Source organism: Pollachius pollachius, assembly GCF_949987615.1.
Source record: "Pollachius pollachius genome assembly, chromosome: 3".
NCBI lineage: Eukaryota > Metazoa > Chordata > Actinopteri > Gadiformes > Gadidae > Pollachius > Pollachius pollachius.
The window spans coordinates 11,584,336-11,605,108 of record NC_136936.1 but is presented as its reverse complement, the minus strand read 5'-3'; the positions used below and the strand labels follow the sequence as shown (position 1 = coordinate 11,605,108).

The 20,773-nt window shown below is 42.7% G+C and overlaps 1 protein-coding gene across 1 annotated transcript; it reads right to left on the bottom strand.

Moving 5' to 3' along the window:
• Positions 1 to 856: 856 nt before the first annotated feature.
• Positions 857 to 18,143, bottom strand: postnb (periostin, osteoblast specific factor b). The gene is made up of 22 exons (XM_079732718.1): positions 17,936 to 18,143; positions 16,940 to 17,038; positions 13,349 to 13,413; positions 12,903 to 13,060; positions 12,640 to 12,804; positions 12,141 to 12,287; positions 11,599 to 11,740; positions 9,229 to 9,441; positions 8,719 to 8,853; positions 7,340 to 7,488; positions 6,740 to 6,876; positions 6,343 to 6,473; positions 5,578 to 5,708; positions 4,824 to 4,926; positions 4,625 to 4,692; positions 4,194 to 4,239; positions 3,779 to 3,805; positions 3,392 to 3,568; positions 2,774 to 2,827; positions 2,446 to 2,508; positions 1,878 to 1,916; positions 857 to 1,779 (listed from the first exon to the last, which is right to left on the bottom strand). Exons 1-22 carry the CDS (start codon positions 18,055 to 18,057, stop codon positions 1,757 to 1,759), a joined length of 2,394 nt encoding a protein of 797 aa, XP_079588844.1. The 5' UTR covers positions 18,058 to 18,143; the 3' UTR covers positions 857 to 1,756.
• Between the last annotated feature and the right edge of the window lie 2,630 nt (positions 18,144 to 20,773).

The window sequence follows — 20,773 nt, the reverse complement described above, 5'->3', positions numbered from 1 at the left end:
AATGAGGTCACCACTAAGGTTGGAAGCACTAGAGAGACGGAGTCCTCTGCTGTGGTGATGTGTTGCCGCAGCAGTTCTTCCAGTTTTGTGGGAATGCTGTGAACATCTGATGTTCAGCAAAAAAATACAGTGTGCTGAGCAGATGGCTCGGTCTGCCAATATGGTTTCAGTTGCGACAGGGTTTCATTATGTTTCCACTTAGGATCTAGGATTTCCACAGGATCTTCATTTTTGGTAGAATTGGCTCCCGATCAGAATGTTGAGAACGTTAGTGATATTTGGCAGCATTATTTAACAGTTTTATGGGCATTGAGTCGAAGGTTAGGTTATAGAAACAGAGCTGGATTGTGGTTGATAAACATATAGAGACATTATAGTGAAAGTAATTTCTTGCCCACATCCTGTTTTAATTCGCTCTTTTGTTTGTTCTTTCTCTACTTTTCTCTCATTAAAATGTCTTCATTATCATGAAAAGCTTAATGCCTAATAACAAACACTAAGGTGAATGCCAGAATTTACCTCCATAAAGTTGGAGCCAGAGACAATATCTCAGTTTTATGTAAAAAGTCGGAATGTAAGTCCCCAGTCATATGTTCTGCACATGCATGTGCACGAGAGAGGATGTGTTTGTATTTGTGTGTGTGTGAGTGTGTGTGTGTGGGCACACCACTTGGCATTCAGACAATCTTTTTATACTTTAAATTCCCAGGAACAAGATCCATCTTGTGGTTTGTACTCTTCATCTTCCATTTCACATGTGTATCTCTTCATGCTCAATATAAAGTAAATTTACTGTAATGTTTCAATGAAAGTGAAATGACCTTTGATGGAAGAAGAGCTTTATTAAAGCTTTATTAAACCAAACCAGCACACAAACCATCAAGATACATGTTTATGTTGTGAGTTGAGAATCAATTATTTTGATAGGAAGCACCAATGAAATTAAACCACGTTCTAGGCTGTACTATAACAACCGTAAGGAGTCATTACGGACCAATATTTTTCAAAGATCTTAATATCTTACAAGGTCGCTATGGCAAAATGTGCAAATTTGTCCAAGAATATACTTTATTGAAAATGTTAGAAAACACATGAACAGAAATAAACAAGGAATTCCTGTAGATTTCTCAAAATATCACAACCTCAAGACAAAAACATGAACGTCAAAAAGTTCATCCAACACAAGTGGAAGGAGATACAAGAGAAAGTAGAGGAGAAGGATAATGGCTCTCGGTACGTCAGCCCAGCATCATCGTACCATACGACGTTCCATCCACCAACTTCTTATCTCCCAGGGATTAATTACAACCTCATCCATCCCCTGCTTAAGACCTCAACTACAGCACCAGCAAAACATTGTTTCTGAATTAAAATAGGATTTCTTTATTTATAGGATTCTTAATAGTGTTGACTTTGAGCCGTTTTACAGCGTCTCCAACTTTTCTTCTATAATACTGCTAATGTTTTCATTGAGAGGCAACTGAGCGGGTTCAACTGTTGTTCAAGCCGGCCTCTTCCACTGCTCCTCGCCCAACCCCCGACTCCCACATCCCTATATCACATCAAATAGCACCATAGAATTATCTAACGAACTGGCTTGGTTTTTTGTTGTCGTTGTTCCATATGCCCGCAGACATTTATCATGTCAGAGTAGAGCTCTCCTCTTCTTCTTCTTTCTTCTTCGCCTCCTTCTCTGTGGGGGTTCATCCCTGGATTATTACCTTCTGCTGCGGTCTCTCATCCCTCCGGCACCAGATCACTCCCTCCGTCTAGGGACCCCTAAAACCATGAAGAACCATAAAGGAACCATAAAGGAACCACAGATCTCAAGAAAACCAGTTCAAGTTCAAGTTTAAGTTAGGACGAAGTGTCTTTACCTGGGACTCTGCGGGAATTAGGGACCCTTCTGCGATCCCCTGGAAGATATATACATTTACCTTCACTCATGTGCTCATGTGACAGCTCTTAACTTATTTACTATTTACATATTTACTACTTGAGCCATTTTTAAAGACGTTCACTTATCCCTATAAAGTGAACATTATATAATAAACTATATCGGGAACATGTACGGCACGGAATAGTGTGAATTCGGACTCTAATTATGCCAGTGGATATCTGTCTGTATTTGTTGCGTTAACAAATAGACATGTGTAAGGTGACCGGTATGCATCGTGGGATACATACATTATGGATATTGGCGAACTATAAAGGGAAGCAGATTTGTACACTCCGAATTTGGACAGTACTACAAAAAGGTGATGTCCCAAATAGGGCACTATACAGGGAACGAGTGGACAAATTAATTTGCAGTGCGTTATGGGCATTAAGTAGTGTACTATACAGGGAACCAGATTTGTACACACAGCTTTTCAGACAGCACCACATATAGGGAGGATTTTGGACCCTTCCCTGTTCTACTTGGTGGATGATGCGTGATCTCACCGGGGACCGTGATCCTCTCGGTGTGGTAGCCGGCCCCGCTATAAAGGTCACTGAGGTCAGCTCCTTAGAAACAACAGAACAAACCTGTTCACTAACTTTACCTTTTACACATAACACATCGGAATTCATCATTTAGCAGATGCTGCAGTCATTTAGCAACTTAGAGTAAATTCAGACACACGTCATTAAGCAGGTAGGGGTTAGGATTTCCTGCTCAAGTATGGTTTGGAACCCAGTACTTTTCAGCTGGGAGTCAAACACCATGACCAGATTACCCTGTCCGCTGTTGTTACGAACTGCAGAATCAAACGGCAGATTTGTAACTGACCTGCGAAATTGATATCTACGTTGGAGATTCCCCTGCTGATGCCAGACTCAGGCCCTAGGAAGATAAAAATCTTTATGAATCCCAGGCGGGAAATTCAACAGCAGTGTGTTATTTCACAAGCTAACAATGTCTGTTAACCTCGTGTGACCCTTCTGATCTCACAAGTTCACATTACAGTTTCTCACACACGTTTTATCTACAGCTGAAGATCAGGCTGGGCACAAGCCCTTTGAAACATACTTTCCAAACCCAAAAGGCTGATTGACCAATGGATGGACCAAAAGAGGAAGTTATAGTTCACAACGGACAAAGAGCATGAGAGCGGAGCAATCAGCACGGTTTTATCTGAAATAAACTCAATAACGATGTTGAAAAATGTACATAAATATCCACAGGAGGTTTTTATCAGAGGATTTGTTTACTTAGTTACTTAGTTATTTAATCTATTTAGTTATTTCGTTGATTTTATTGTAAACGGCACTTATATTTGGTAAAACATAACTGCATAGCAAGAGCAGACTGATATTTATTGCAAAACACCATTCTTTTATATCAAGATGGTCTCACAAGGCTAGACGTCTTTAGCCATGGTTTCATCAATGAACATGTTGTATTTACCTGTGACCACTCTGGTAACGGTGGTTACGACTGGGTCCCTTTCGATGACCCTGGTAACCTTTTTGACGAGCGGCTGACCCTCGATCACTCTGGTAACCTTCTTGATGGAGGGCTGAACCTCCGTGACCACCCTAGACTCTCCTTGGATGACCCTGGTGAACTTTTTAATACCAGGGTCTACCAAAGAAAATGAATAAATAATAATGAAGACAAACAAATCGTTGCACATTTGTGGAACAGTTTGGCCTTTCACTGTTTATGAAAGGCTCCTTAGATGATGATACATAAGTGATAACAATCTGATATTCAAATTGTTTCTTATTTGGTTTCTTTTAACTGGACTGTGAATCACATGAAAATGACCTTATACATTTTAGTTTACTGTACCTGTCTCGATGACTCGAGTGACCTTCCCTGGTGACATGATGAGATGAAAAGAGTTAAACAGAGAGTTAAACAAAGATGGACTAAAAACAATGAGTTAAAACTATTAATGAGGGTTAAACAGATATTAACAGACATCAGTTAAACAGACTTAAACAGAATAATTAATAGAGTTACATATAGTTAAGTCAGAGTTAAGGATTTAAACAGAGTTAAACAGAGGTAAACAGAGAATAACAAGGACTAAAATAGTTAAAACCTTTGAAAAGAGTTGATCATAGTTAGACAAAGTTAATCACAGATTACCATAGTTGGACCATTCAAACAGGTTTAAACAGAGAGATGAAAATGGAGAAACCCAAGATGAAATTCAACATTCTGTTTCCATGAAGTCGTTATAGTAGGATATCATACTTACTCATGAAGGTGAGGGGGATTTCCTGATATCTGAATCCATGGATGTACTGTCAGTCACAAAGATAGTGGTCATTCAGTTAAGATTCCTTTTGATTAGTCTTCACAAGCATCTACCCCCCCCCCCCCCCCCCCCCCACACACACACACACACACACACACACACACACACACACACACACACACAAACAGAGAGGTTGAGAAGCTTCTGTGAGAAAAAATAAATGCCCGGACATATTATTTTTAGGGTAAACCGTTACGATTACACCTTTAATAGTTGGTTCCATAACATAGGGAAAGGGGAATGTCCACCGAGACTCGTGTGTGACGGCTCATCAATTCCTTAAAATAACTGTGTGTCAGGGTTTGGCAGCCGGCCCTGCCCACTATTTACCTGGAGGCCCTGCCATTAAGTAGGACAAGCTCGTTCCCTACCTTGATCTGAAAGTAGCTGATCATCCTCTGCAGCAGCCCCATCAGTTCCTGGCTCCCGACGGGGATGTCTGCAGAACAAGAAAGGAAGCAACTGATACAACTGATTTCCAATAAAACGACAACACCAACTTTTGCGAAGGTGTTTCTTTTGGCGGTTTTATAGCTTTTTTTCCTTCACCTAGCGGGATTTTCTTTTTACCTGCAGGATACAAAATGCTGTCAATGAAATGGACGACCCCGTTGGTTGCCATGACATCAGACCCTGGCACCTTAACGGTGTTGACTTGCATGGAGTTGTTCGCCTGCGGTAGGCAATCATGTCATGAGGAGGAAAAGCCACAAAATACTAAAGACGTGATGGAGCATGCATTGAGAGTGTGGGTCATGCAACGCTTTCTCTTCTGTTTAATATCCTTTTGCAAGCTAAATGTACAAATAAAGTTCAAAATTGCAATTCATCGCAGACATGAAATAAGTGAACTGATCGTCACTGGTTAAAGATTTTTTGTGGAAACAAGGTTTTTAACAAAATGTGTAAGAAGCGGTACTCCCTTTATAAAGATGGGCAAAAAATCTATTCTAACAGGAATTCAACAAAGAACACCACAAGTGATTAAAATGTGATTTATATTTTTTGTGTAGGCTTCTTACAAAACACCGCCCCCAGGTCACTTTTTGGTGTAAAGCCTACTTACAAACACCAACCCCAGGTCTCTTTTTGGTGTAAAGCCTACTTACAAACACCAACCCCAGGTCACTTCTTGGTGTAAAGCCTACTAACAAACAACAACCCCAGGTCACTTCTTGGTGTAAAGCCTACTTACAAACACAGCCCCCAGGTCCCTTCTTGGTGTTAAGCCTACTTACAAGCAGAACCCTGAGGTCACTTCTTGTTGTAAGGCCTATAGACAAACGGAACCCTCAGGTCACTTCTTGGTGTATAGCCTACTTACAAACAGCACTCTCAGGTTGCTTCCCTGGAGAGACTTGAGCAAGTTGGTAACCCCCCCCTCCAATCCCCCGCCGATGAAGACTCCGTTGTTGAAGTGGTAGAGGAGGATGGTCCTCAGCGCATTCAGGTCACCTGAAACAAACACATATGGAAATTCATTTTATGAATAATTTACTTTAGTTTCTTTCGTTTAACAGCAACATACATGGCACAAAGTTTTTGAAACTGAATGTCTGTAAGAGGAATAGAGGGCATCACAATCTGTCACTTTGCCTCAAAACCTAAAGAAGCTAAATCACTTTCATTTAGCTTCATTTAGCTTTGTGTTTTTATAACTAGATAGTTGATTTGTACAGCACTTTAGTCAACTGTTGTTGCTTTAAAGGGCTCTAAAATCAAACTTGACTTGACTTTATTCTTATAAAGTAGTATTTCATTTTAAGCTGCATAAGTACAGATACTTGGTTCAGTTTCCGGCAGAGGCTTTCAAATTACTGGCATGGTTCTATGCAGTGGATGCTTTGTGTGGCAGTGCTTAGCAGGGCTGGCCTTGTCTATTCTTTTACGGGAGACCAGATGGTGCTGATGTTCGAGGGGTGGTAGTGTGCTCATCCTTCTACACTTCTACATACATACATCAAAATGAATTCCCAGTACTATTGTTATCGCCAAATTCAAGAGGTAAAAGGGAACCCGACCCCACTGAATCTCGAACACATCATCAAATGAAACAACAACGACGGCAATTTCGAAAGTTGAAACATGCCCGTGAGGATGGCCAGGTCTGACTGGCTGACACCCCGGAAGGCCTTATCGCTGGGGGCGAACAGTGTGAAGTCTCCATCCTGTTGCAGCATGTCCGTCAGCCCGGCGGATTCCACCAGCGAAAGGAAGATCCTGCAGGGTACCATCCCAGTGAAGGAGAAGAAGAAGAGAACCACCGCAGATGGATGAGGTCATGCTAGTCAGCACATGTTCTGCTGATTTGTAAAGCTCTGTGTTCCTGAGAGACATGCTCTCTTGGGAACAGATGAAAGGAAAGAAGTGGAGGGGGAAAGGGTGGACGTATGGTATTTGGCTGCGACACATCCCACATCCACCCCTTCCCTGCCTCTACCTCCTGCCCCTCCGCCTGCTTCCATTCCCAGCACTGGCCTACTCACTTGTATCCTCCATGCTCCATCAGTATCTCATACATGTTCTTCTCAGCCGGCTTCATCAAGATCCTCATCTGATGAATGGCCCCGTTGCTTCCCTCCTTGCTGCCGCGCACCAGACACGAGTTCTCAATGCACACCGCCTGCGGACACAATCCATCGTCCCAGTGGAACGAGACTCGAATGGTAAGATTGCTTGGCTAGCCACAGATTATTCACCAAGATCGGTGTATGGGGAAAGTGGTAAAGATATGGGAAGAATTTGTTGTACAGTGAACGAGGGAAGATGGGCATTAAGGGACAGGGTAGTGTAGGGTGTGGCCGTAAGTAGGGGAATGGTTAGGAATGGAGGGGTTGTAGATTGAATGTATGGTATTGGGGCACAGGTAGGGTAGGGTTCAGGGTAGGGGGGTGGCTGCCATGGATCGTAAGGCAGGGTTAAAGTCATAAGGTAGGAGGTAGGTTATTGAGGAACTGAAGAAGAGGAGGCATTGGAGATTGTGAGGGCAGGATGAAGGGTATTGGTGGACATGTAGAGTAAGGTGTAGGCTGGAGGGGGGGGGGGGGGGGGGGGGGGGGACACAGAGGATAATGCCAAAGACCTACCGTGCGGTAAACAAAGACCCTCAGGAACTTCCCTGCGATGGTCTCCAGGAGCTGGCCGTTGTACAGCTGGCCCAGGAGCACCTTGCTCTTCAGGACATGGTTCTCCAGCATGATCTTCAGTTGGCTTTGGTCAATGGCCATCACCTCGTCTGGAGGACCAGACAAACATCTCAGCAACTCAAACAACTCATCAACGCAATCAGCTATGATATTAGGAGACCTACCCCTTGCAGTGAAAATATCTTTTTTTTTCAAAACAACTGTAATGATTTGTTATGGCTACTTGGGCAGGTAGTGATAGTGTAGTAATTACCCTAAGCATCCTTTAGCTAGATGCATTAACCCCTTTCTGCTTCTTCATGACTTGTGTATCGTAAATTCACAGTAAGCCAATTCTGTTAAAAGTGTCTAGAAAATGACTAAATAGTAGAAGTAGTATGAGTAGCTACTAGATCTATTACTAACATCAATATTATTATGACGTTATTGTCATTGCTATTTGACAACTACTTATGAAAACAACTTGTTATTCTTCTAACATTTTTAATACCTAATATATAAAACTCTTATGATAGGTTTCTGTTGTTTATGTGATCGGGAGACATATCTTACAACCTTCACCTGACGTGCAGCTGGGGTAGGATTTACTGGCCAGATGTGTAAAACTCAGAGAGGAGGAGATACACTTCTTGACTACCTCGCCTCACAGCACTGTACATGCAGTAATATACACACAGATGTTCCACCAAACCGCACATTCCTTCCACCCTTCTTAACACCTCAACGTGTGACCGTGAGAATACACTTGCAGCTCTACGGATTACTTACTTTATCTTATGTTTGTATATTTCTATGGCTACTTGTCAAGCTTTAAGTCTGGGGAGGGTTTTTTGAGACATGGAGACTGAGGTCGTTTTCTATGTTTAAAATGTATATTCATATTAAGTGAATTTTGTGTTGAGTACCCGAACATGAGAACTACCAAGATTTATCCAGATAAAGACCACCTACTATGTGGAACCAGCAAGAGAGTGAGATAGAAGCATAGATGGATAGAAGGATAAGGAGATATAGGGAGAGATAGAAGGACAGAGGAGCAGAGAGAGAGACAGGGTGGGGATAATAGTGGTGGAAGTGATTGTTGAGGTGTAGGTGATGATGATAATAAGGATGATGTTGGTTGTGCTGGTGGTAATGGTGATGGTAAAGGGGATAGTGAGGTGATGATTACGCTGATGATAGTCATGGAGGTGGTGATAGTGATGGAGATAATTGGGGTGGACGTTATGGGGGAGGTGGTGATAGTGATGATGATGGGGCTGATAGTGGTGAAGATAGTGATGATGGGGTTAGATGGTAGTGAGGGGTATAGAACTCACCAGTAAAGGCAGCGTTGAATGGGGCCAACAAGGTGTACTCAGACTCTGCTCTCATGGCTTCAGCCAGACCCAGCTCTCCCACCAGGTCCCCGAAGGTGGACTGGGACGGTCCCAACAGCTCCATCACCTCCTTAGCTAAAAGGAAACATCCAACCATTCAACACTGATATATTAAACATTAAACACTGAATCTAGACACTGAATCATTCAACAGTTATAGAGGCAAAAAACTCAATCTAGACATGAATCAATTAATTATGATATATAACATGGAATCCGGTTTTCTAGATCTCAAATTCAGATGTTAAACCACAAATGTATCGAAACTACAAATCCAAAAAGGAATATCAAGTCCAGACATTCAACAATCACATCCAGACATATACATCAAACTCCCATAATAAAAAACCTATTGTAAGATCTATCAAAAAAACAGCACACCAAATCCACATAAAACACTTCCCAGCGAAGAAGACCTTTGGTCCAAACCTGGCATGTAACGTTTCTAACCTGAGTCGGGCATGAGGACCTGGTCGATGAGATGGATGACCCCATTGGTGGTGACAATGTCCTTCTTCATCACCATCTTGATACCGTTGACCGTGAGGCTGTCGCCGTCGCAGCCGACCTCGATGCTGTTGCCCTCCAAGGTCTCGTAGGAGGTTCCCAGCATGATGCCCTCGGAGCACTGGGCCGTGTTGAGGAGGTGGAAGTTCAGCAGCGCTGCAGAGGAAGAGCAGGAGAACAATAAACAACACATCCTTCATCCACACCCCCTCCTTATTCAACCAGGGTTTAAAAGGACTCCTATTTCACAACCAGGTGTGGCATATGTGACACAAGCCATTTCATATGTTGCCTATGGTGACATTGGGTTAAGTTTCCACCAAGATGTATGAAAGATAGTTTAATACTACCAGCCTAACCTTTGGGTAGAAATTGTAAAATTGAAGGTTGAAAAACATACAGGGCCTTTAAAGCTGTGAGGCTGGCAGTTGTTACTTGCAGAATGGTCAGGCCTTGTTTAGGGATCGCCGCAATGTTGTCTTTTGCTCAACTGCAATGTTATTTATTTGAGTGAAAGAGTGTTGGGGGTACTCCATGAACATCAATAAACCCTTCGACCCAAATATTAACCGACCAATCTGCATGAGTGTCTTATTGTTTGAAGTTGAAAATAACTGAATCAAGAGCAAATATCATGAAAGAATGTTCTATATGAATAGTTGAATACTTTCTACTACAGCAAAAGTATGCACCATGGTGCCTGTCGGACTAGCGGCTAAGCTGGCTTCTTACTGAACTAACTGCCGTTTAACAACCAGACATCTGAGGTGCATCTGAGGACAGTGGAACAAATGGCTCAAGCTACCCTGGGAACCTCTTGGTCCAGAGAGCCTTTGAGCAAAAAGTGGTCTTGGGATTCCGTCACTGATGTGCTCTCTGGGGAATGGGCTGATTTATTGATATGATACAGAGCTGCTGCCAGTAAGCCCAGCTCCCTCTACAGATTGCCTACTTCCTTTTTCCTACCATTGACGTCACATTCCTTTTCGGCTACATTCCTACAATATAGTGTAAATAGATAGTTAATTTTTGTTTGTAGAAGATTTAGCATGTTCTTATTTTTAGACCAAATAGGCCTACTGCCTTTATGCTGTGACACCCTAATTTACTTCTCTTGGATGAACTTATTTTATATATCTATTTAAATATTATAATATGCAGACGTTGTATATTTTATTTCAAGCATTTTTTTAATATGATAACTCTTTAATATGATACTATGATAACACATTACATTATGAGTTATTATGGTCTAATCATTCATAGAGCTAAGATGGAATAAGATGGAAAGTGTCATAAAATTTGCCTGCCTGCTGTAACTTTCGAGTGTAAATTTCACGCGAGATTAGAGATGATCTCCCTTCGTATTATATTCTTATCGAGCTTGATCACGGATAGATTGCCAGCTGTCTGCCGATTCCACGGCTGTGTTTATTATGATCCTTTATGGTCTCATCTGTTCGGAAAAGCCGTCGACGACAAAACAGCCTTTATTGTTGGCCAGCACTAAAAGACAAGGCCAAAGGGCTGTTCCCGGACATCCAGCCTGTTCTAGCCGAGTAAACCCCTACTGCGTGCACATTGCCCTATAATAATTGCCTGGAGACCCTCCTGATAAACTGACCTCACATTCTGTTTCGCTACATGGATCAATCTGGACCTCTAGCTGCTCCCTTATATTTCCTGGATATCCAATGTAATCTGAGCCAATCGTGGACCGTGTCGTAGTTGATAATGTAGTACAGGCCGCTGCTGGCAAAACAGTAACGGCGTCCCGTCTAGCAATGAGCGTTAACGTTAACATTAGTACAGTAAATACAGCCATAAGTGCGGCAGTTATTCCCGAATTAGACTCAATAACAAATATTAAATAAGAAAAAGAGTATGCACTAGCAGAGTTCTTCTTTGGGCAAAATATTTTTTTTAAGCAGAATTTGAGGTCACTTGATCACGATGATCTCCAGGCTAATATAGGCCTCTTAAAGGGCCACACCTTAGCCTTCACTGTCATGAAACAAAAACTAAACTCAGCAAACAGGTAGTTCTGTTAAACCTTGTCATAAAGTATAATTCTTTTTTTTTTATTACACCGTTTTTTTATTACTCAGTCTCTTCCTGCTTTTGTGCAACAAAGCTTTGACCAATAGTCGAGTTGCACCAAAGTTGTACCAAACTCATTGCACCCATGGAAACTTGCATGCGTAGCACTGTACCACTGAACAAATTAGATGTATTCCATATAGAGGAACATGAGGTTTGTAGTGCTTTCTTTTCTTTTTAAACTCCAGCGATTTACTTTTTCTTTTTTTTTACCTCTCAGGACATCCTTGTCGCTCATAATCCTCTCCAGGACGTCGCTTCCCAGTTTATCGAAGGCCTCATTGGTGGGAGCGAAGATCGTGTACTGGCCGGGCTCTCCAAGTTTCTCCATCAGACCAGCGTCACGAGCCATGTTCTGCAAGCAGAGGAATAGGGCATTCATAATCCAAGAATTATAATGATACCCTGACATTATTGCAATGATGACGATAATTATACACTTCAGGATACACATGGGGAGAGGGGCAAAGAGACGAGATGGGGAAAATATAGAGGGGAAGAGAAGAGAGGTCAGCAGAGGAGAGGAGAAGAGAGGAGAAGAGGGGAAAATAGGGAAAAGGATTTATGGAAAACAGAAGAGAAGTGGAGTAAGAGATAACAAGGACAAGGGGAAGAGAAGAGAGGAGGAGGGAAGAACAGAGGAGAGAAATTGTGAAGAAAATACATTAGGGAAGAAGCTGTAGCGAGCCAGAAGGGGAGACTCCAGCCCATGCCTCGTCCAGACTATGAAGCCGTTCGCTCGTATATATACTCACAGTGAGCGTTGTGAGGTCGTCGTCCACGTCCAGGACCTCTGCGATGCTGTTCCCCACGGAGCTGACCACGCGGTCCACCACGTGCACCACGCCGTTGGTAGCCACCTGGTTACCATGGATGATCCTGGCGCAGTTCACTGTCACCACCTGCATGTAGAACGCAACAGTTCAGTCTGACCGTCCCAGGTAGCAGGTGATAATAAGGAAGCACGGGTAATGGAGTGGTTTACCTCCATGGTCAACCTCGATCCCAATTCCTTAAGAACACTATGTCCCTTTTAACTGAACACGTGCCGTTGTTTGGCTTAGAGTGTTTGTCTTCCAACCCTGGGGTTGCAGGTTCGAGTCTCTGCTTGTGGCGTAAGATAATTGTATTAATATAAATGTAACTTAAAGTCTACTGCATTGTAATCGTCGCCTCTAGTTTGACCCTATATTGGCAAATCAAACCCCGCTGCTGGCCACGTGCCCCACACCCCAGGGCTGTAAGCAAGCTGACCCCGTTGGAGTAGTGGTTGATGTAGAGGCCCAGGTCGTTGTACATGGAGGTGACCACCATGCCATTCTTCAGGTCCTTGGTCAGGTAGCGCTTGTTGGCCATGTGGTAGTGGAGGGCGTTGTACAGCTCGATGTTGACGTTGCTGACCAGCGCGCTCTTCATGTCCTGCACAGGAGCGGAGAGAGAAGGTGGGTTGGTTCCTAGACCAAAGAATGGGCTGCTGTTATTTGGTGTTTTCTTTTTCCTTCCTGGACCAGCCTTACCTCGTCCAGGGCGTCCCAGGCGTCGTTGCTGGGAGCGAAGAAGGTGTAGGAGCCAGAGCCCTCGATCTCCGCCCGGAGCTTGGCGCTGTCGGAGTAGCTCTGGGTGGAGCTGGCTTTGATCACGCCCAGGGTGCCGTACACATTCTCAATGGGAGCCACTGGGAAAGAGACAAGAGGATGAGAAACATCCAAAACCAATTGAGAGAATAACTACCGTAGGTGGTTGGGAGCAGGATAGTGTACCGGGTTCAATTAACCGGGAGATTAACTGTTCAACTATTAAGCCATTTAGCTTTTATCCAAAACGACTTAAAGTGAATCGAGATACATGTAATTAATTTAAGGCATCTTGCCTACAGGTAGGCTACTGGGGATGGAACCCCCCTAGTAGACCATCCGGCGACCCATGCGATGTTCCACCAGTGGTTGTGACGGAGAGATCGTACCTGCAGGGCAGCCGCGAATCCCCTCCATCTTCATGTATCCAGGGCAGCATTCATACACCACCGTCCTGCCAGGCACAGAACAACACAGACATCATCATACACTGCTGCCTCACTCCCGCTGTCCTTTACGTCCTTCCCCCCGCATGCATTCCAATCCGTGCGAGGCCTTTCAAAGTGCGCCTACCACGCGACCGACGACCCCCCCGACACAGCTCTGCCTATTCGCTGGCTCGTTGGATTTTCGTTTTGAGAATACACGGCTAACTGAGACGTCAGACTCTCAGATATTGGTTCAATCTCTTAAGCTGTGTCTTGCATTTGGTAGATGTATCTATGTTTCCTCAAGTCTCATAACAGCGTCATCTATTCTATACGATTAGTTATTTGGCCCCGGACAGAACTGCTGTAGTGTTTTTCATTTGAGGGGTACCACAAGGAAAGGCCTGCATTGTTAAGTAGGAGATAAGGCAGGAATTTATAATAATAATAATAATAATGATAATAATAATAATAATAATAATAATAATAATAATGGCAACAATGACATTGACCTTGTATCGTTAAATTGACCAACAAATAAAAACGAATCAGGCAGTTGAGAACGCCATTTACTTCTCTGATCTGCCAGGCCCGTGTGGTCAAACCCACTCTGCAGCCAGGGCCAGATGGCTCTAGACCAGGGGCCCTCACTACACACACACTAATCTGGCTCCCCAGACGGGACCCTAAACAAGGCGCCTCGGAGCGCGTGCGGTTTACCTCGAGGACATCATTCTATTTAGAAACGGTACGGTGTGATTAAAGTTTGAATGATTTGGTTAGATTAATAAACAAACCAGCCTGCAGCTGTTTATGAACCATCTGTACAGTCTGTGGGTCATCGACCAGCAATTAAAAAGGTTGTAGGACAGCTGTGAATTGACGTAACTGCATGGACCAAACTTTCATCCCACCCACGGTTCACCATCAGCCTTGCGATTAAATATTAATATATTTGTACAGAAAGTCATCCAAACAATACTGTGTGACTTGAAAGCTATAATTAACGGTAAACAACTCCATATGGGGAAACTTGGAACTGAGTTAATTCATTACAGGCTCCAACACAAGTCTTGAAATCTCCATAACAGACAGTGAACTTTTCTCACTATATTAAGAATTAAAGGTGCAGTAGGTAGATGTAAGAGTTGATTTTTATTGTGTGGTGGGCTTTGTTTTCTCACAACTAGACGGACTGAAGATGAATGAGGAGGGCCGGAATCCCAATGAGAGGTTAGTAAACTTGTTAAAAGATCATTTACGCAAAAGAGAACGATCAAAGATAAAAATAATGGAACGCCTATTGTTGATTACAACACAGTTGTAATCCTTAAACCTTGGGCCTTCCAATCCGAGAGCCTTGGTTTGGTTTACAAGATGGTTTGGTTTATAGAAAGAGCTTGGGTTGATTTATGAGGCGCTCTGGATCAGAGGAGCGCATAGCCCTCTTATATCAACGATCCGTCGTCGCCAAACCGCATCATGCGACTGAAAATTAACAGCAGATGCCACACCATACACCACTGTCGATGGAATCCCATTCTGACTATAATGACTGTATCGGTTATTATAACTATGGCATGTGGTTGGTTATAACAGCATCCATCATATTCATGACACAGTAAAAGCAATGCAGACACATCACCTTTCATGTCCCAACCAACCTAGATGCCGTAAAAGTTTGAATTCTGGGGAACCCCATATGTTTATGTGAACCCACATGTGCTTTAAGCTGATGTAATAAATTCGATTTAGAAAGGAAGGGTTAGTGTGTATCTTTCCCTTCAAATGCAATGTGGAGCGCCACATTGCCTTTGAGACAGAGAGAAGGTAGCAACGAGACCGAGGGACAAGAGAAAGGGACAGAGATAGAGACGGATAGAGAGAACAGAAAGACAGAGAAGACACAGATATAGCAGAAAGAGAGGCACATCACTTGTTTACCTCATCCATAGCTTTATTTGACTGTTTGGGTCTGAAAGGCTGTCTGTCTGTCTATCTATCTGTTGATCTGTCTATTCTTCTGTGTATGTGTCGGAGCAAAGACCCTTTTTGTCTGTCCTTATTTTTGAAACACTCTTTGGAGTGGAAATCCGGAGGTTGAGAGGGGGGAGGGGGGGGGGTTTCAGATCACACACACACACGCACACACACACTAGAGCCCAATCGAGACAGTCAGCAGAACTGTGTCTGCATCAGAAGAGAACCACACTGCTGGCCCCGACACTGGAAACCATGACTTAGTCAGCATATGTGTTTATTACTGTAGGCCTTGATCCCTATACTCCTGAAGCTTGTGTGTGTGTGTGTGTGTGTGTGTGTGTGTGTGTGTATGTTTGTGTGTGTGTGTGTGTGTGTGTGTGTGTGTGTGTGTGTGTGTGTGTGTGTGTGTGTGTGTGTGTGTGTGTGTGTGTGTGTGTGTGTGTTTGTGTGTGTTACTGTAGTCCTAGATCTCCTCTCTTTTCTGAAGCATGTGTGTGTTTGTGTGCCTCACTGTATGCCTAGATCACTTTAATCCACTGAAGTGGGATTGCTACATCATGGGGCTTTGGTTTAAAATGTATCTTTTTAAAAATCGTTTTTTTTATGATTAAAGACAGCAGCCGGGGTTTAACTTGAGGTAACACGCAACACTCACCGCATAATACGCTTTGCAGCATGTGTAAGCCATGTGTGTGGCTCTGCTGTGTGTCTAACATTTTCCTCCTGGGAGATTGTTGTCAGACGCAACACAACTTTGTTAGTTGTGTTTCGTCTGATGTTTGCTACGTGAGTTAAGAAGGTAAACCAATCAATTTTCATTTGGAAAGCACCTGGTTCAGTCACATCACTGTGGACAGGGCATACAAATAGTGGAGGGAGGGGAGAGAGAAAGAGAGCCACTGGAAAACTGGTTCTGGCTGAAGTCCACCATGGAAACACTAGAAAGCTACAGTGTTTTTTTGTCTGTGTTTAAACTGACATCAGTTTAGTTTGTGATTATATTTTATAGACAATCTACAGCTTAGTACTTTATCTGCCCAGTCTCAAGATTCAATAATCTACCCCGGGATCAATAAAGAAATCGGAGATCTAAATCTGGATCAGACCTGACAATCTACAGCCTTTTTCCATTGTGGATATGTATTTACTGCTAACTTTTCTACAACCTCAGGATTTCCATCAAGGGCCCCTGTGGGCTTTCTACAGATGTGTGATGAGCGGTCGCTAGGAGGAGATGTTCCCAGGAATAGGCGGATGGAAAAGCCATGAAAATGTGCTCTTCAATTTCATTCTAGGCAGATAACAGATGTCAGTCTCTATGGCAAACACCCAAGAATCAATGAAAAAAACAAAAATTAGAAAAACAACAGCAGCTCAGACAGAGCAACCAGTTAAAAATACAAGATAAGGTAAGGATAAATGGTGTAAACAGCAGCGTCTCTATGGTCTTAGTTTCAATCATTTACAGGGAAAATTAAAGAAAGGAGAATGTGTCCACGGTCTTGGTGGAAGTACTTTGAGGCAGGGCTGTGACCTCAGGGTCTGCTATAGACATCAGGTAATACTTACGCCTTCTTGCCACAGATGGTCCCACGGTACCAGTTACGACAGGTACTGAAGTACTTCTTCTTGGTGCCCTCGACCTGCTGCAGAGCGCACACGTTGGGCCTGGAGAGGGCGAGCGAGGCAGAGATCACAGGGAATACGTTAGAGCGAGTGTTCTGAAGGGTTTAAAACCGATTAGGGGGTTGTTGTTTATAGAGTGTGTGTGCTTGTGTGTGTGTTTGTGCTGTTTATGATTGCATGTGTGTGTGTGTTGTTGTTTGTTTATGCTTGTGCGTGTGTGTGTGTGTGTGTGTATGTGTTTCATGTGTGTCTGTGTGTGTGTGTGTGCGTGGGTGTGCGTGCATGTGTGTTTGTGCTACCCTGGGTTTCTGACCCTTATTTCAGATAAGGAATGTTTTGCTTACTCAAACCCCTGCATGCTTACAAAGTAGATTGTCTTAACATGTAATAGCTTGACCATCTTCTGGCGGGGTGAGCCGCTATGTGTGATCATGAATGAATGATGAACGGCTTCAGCCCGCCAGGACAATGTTCAGCTCCAGGGGAATATCATAAGTCTGACGCTCTCACGTTAAGCAAAATGATTTACAAATCATAGATCTCTATTCGTCTACTCATCTTCTTATCTTCTCATTTAAAAACAGTAGCATTTTATATTCCAATGAAAGTCCACTCCCTTTTCAACTAACCCTTAGTTAACCCTTGATTCATTTTCAAATGATCCCTATTCATTAATTGCACCATTTAATGATCACTCTAATCCTAATTCACATCCATTCATCACATCCCCAAACCATTGGAGTAAGACTAATCCCACATTGGAAATAACAATGAAATACAAATTGTAACTATAATAAATGAGACAAATCAGAAATAATAATGAAATATTCACCATAAACCAAACTTCACAGTCAAATATGCATCAATGCATAATATATAGATCAATGTACATGTTGCATCATATGCTGTACTAATGACTGTGGATGAACACAGACTCACCCCTGTAGCCTGGCCCGGACGCGGCTGTGGAACACTATCTTGTCGTAGGCGGAGGCGTCAGAGCGCTGCACGGCTGACAGCACCGCAAGGGCTGTGAAGGCTACGGCCACCAGCATGTTCATCTCTGCTATTGAGTCCCTCCAAACAAGCAGAGCTGTCTGGGAGCAAGGCTGTCAGAGAGAGACCTTATATACCGCTGCTCGCTCGCACAGGCACTCCCCAGGAGGATGGAAACATCCAGGACCACCCAGAGCTATCGCTGCTCCTTCAACCCCGAAGTCCTCCACCCATGTAGGGCAGGGCCCTTTCTGTCTCATGGAGGGAGTTTCCCTCTCTATTTACCTGGCAACCTTTCTTCCAGGTGTTTGGTAGTGTTTTTGACCTAACTTGAACTACTTGGTGGTGTGGTGGTATGTTATATTGCAGTGTGTAATATAGAAAAAGTAACAACATACACTCAATGTAGAACTGTGTCTAGACCCAGATACATTGTCGCTTCTCTATATACTGCTTATAGCAGTATATCATTGTTTATATTTTAATTATTTATTTACTACACACTATGATAATAATAGCAATAAGTTATACTAATGATGACTAATAACTAAGCTATGATTAACATAGATATACTTAGCAATTTGAGTGCATTCCGGAATCTGTCTATTGTCTCTAGAGACTATAGATCAATGTCAATGTCATTGCCTGCAAATGTCGATTTGACCTATCGTCAGAGTACCTTTTACCCCATCTAGTGGCAACATGAAGAGAAGTACTGTGGTGGGATAGGTTGTTTAAAATGTGTCTTTGAGCTCTGCTGTTGGGAACACATTTAACTTCTCTCAATATCCATGTGTTTCGCTGTCAATATTCACTACACCTTTTAGAATGTGGTTCTAGTTCAAAAGGAAAAATGTATTCAAGCATTCAATGTTTTAAAGTTCATCATGTTCTGGTGGTCAATCAGTTGTGGTGTCCCACAGGGTTTCATACTAGCTACCCTGCCATTCTTAGACTGCAGCACTCGGTGCAACGCTCTTGGTGCTGTATGCCCCATGACTCTTTTAGGATTCATCTCTGATGGAGATTGTTCTGCATTCATGCTGACACGTTTGCTATTTGTACCTAAAAATCATTTCAATTACTGAAACGGCTATTATCTTAGTTATGATAACTTCTGTTTCAGAATACCAACAAGCCATACCACAACCATTAGCATGCACTGGCATGTTAGTCACTTCTTTTAACATATATCATTAATTGTACAATATTCTAACATAGATGTCCATACGTTCCATCTTTTGTTTCACTTACAGCCTATACTTAACTAACCATTTTAAACTTAAACTGTGTTATTCACTTAACCGTATCTTCTCTTGATCGATTGCATTTCCCTGGCCTTTGAGACTTCCTTCAATATCTGTGACTGATTGCACCTGATTGTGTTTCAAGGTGCTGCAATTTTCGTTTTAGCTGTTTATATTCCAGCTGTTCACATCAAGGATCATTTCTCTTGTCGGTATAGTCTGTTAAAAAAAAAGACACATATACGGAACATATAGCAAATAAATTGGACAGTTGCAAAAAAAAAGAAAAAAAAGAGTTTTTCCAATGGTCTTGCATAGGGTCGCCATATGTTTCAAATAAAAGACAGGATGCTGTTAGGCTGCTGGGCCGTCTACTTGGCCAGCCTCAAACAATGGAACAACAGAAGCCATCATCTTCATCAGTCACTTGAACATGACAGCATGGAACACTCAGTGACCATCAAACATACCTAACCCTGAACCTTCGGCATTTGAATTATACTCAATGTTTTCAGTAAATTGTATTTTTGTAAATCAATGCACAAGACACAAGGTTCTCACTCGTGCACATGCAGGCACACACACACACACACACACACACACACACACACACAGACACACACACAAGCACGCACATAGACACTCACAAATATTGATACTCACACACATAGACGGACAAGCAGAGGCCGAGGCACGCATGCAGACACACAGACGCATAGCAAGTATTTCCTATCCCACTTGTGTCCCAGCTGTTGCTGAAGAATGCAGGGTTTAAATAGGGCCACGACTCGCAGAGAAGTGATGAATCTGTTTCGCATAAGCGGTCTTCATCACCAATATGTTAGCCTGCCAGTATTGTCAATGATTCCTGCCAGTTATGTTCAAGTTATAGTTTGTTCCGATGCCCCGCAGTATTATGAAGATGAGTTAGTCCGTTTCTACAACATATACAAATTGTTAAAGGTTGATAATGTACGGATGAACTTAACTTTTGAATACAACTTAAAATGACATTGCAAAAGAAAATCAATAAAAGTCGTTAAATTCCTATATACGTTTTCATGAAGCCTGAATCTTGTCAGTAGAAGTTCTGTCCTACTTTAAACTAGAGACTTTTGAAACATCTCTATTTAAGATCCTTCTCAGTTTAGCTGACATGTCTCGGATTAACCGACTGTTACTGGTGAAGCCAATCTCCACTTGACAGCCAGAGAGGAGGACCGCAGCATGACCTCACAGGAGCTCTGCTACCTATTCTGGTTAGTGTTTACTAAGATTGAGCTCCCTTCAAGAACACATTCATCACATTACAACACACACACACACACACACACAAAACACCCTTATAACAAAATATGCATATAAAAAAACAGATGCATGTGCACACTTAAATACAAGCACATGGACACACACACACACACACACACACACACAACACCCTTGTAACAAAATACGCATATAAAAAAACAGATGCATGTGCACACGCACACTTAAATACAAGCACATGGACACACACATATACACACACACACAC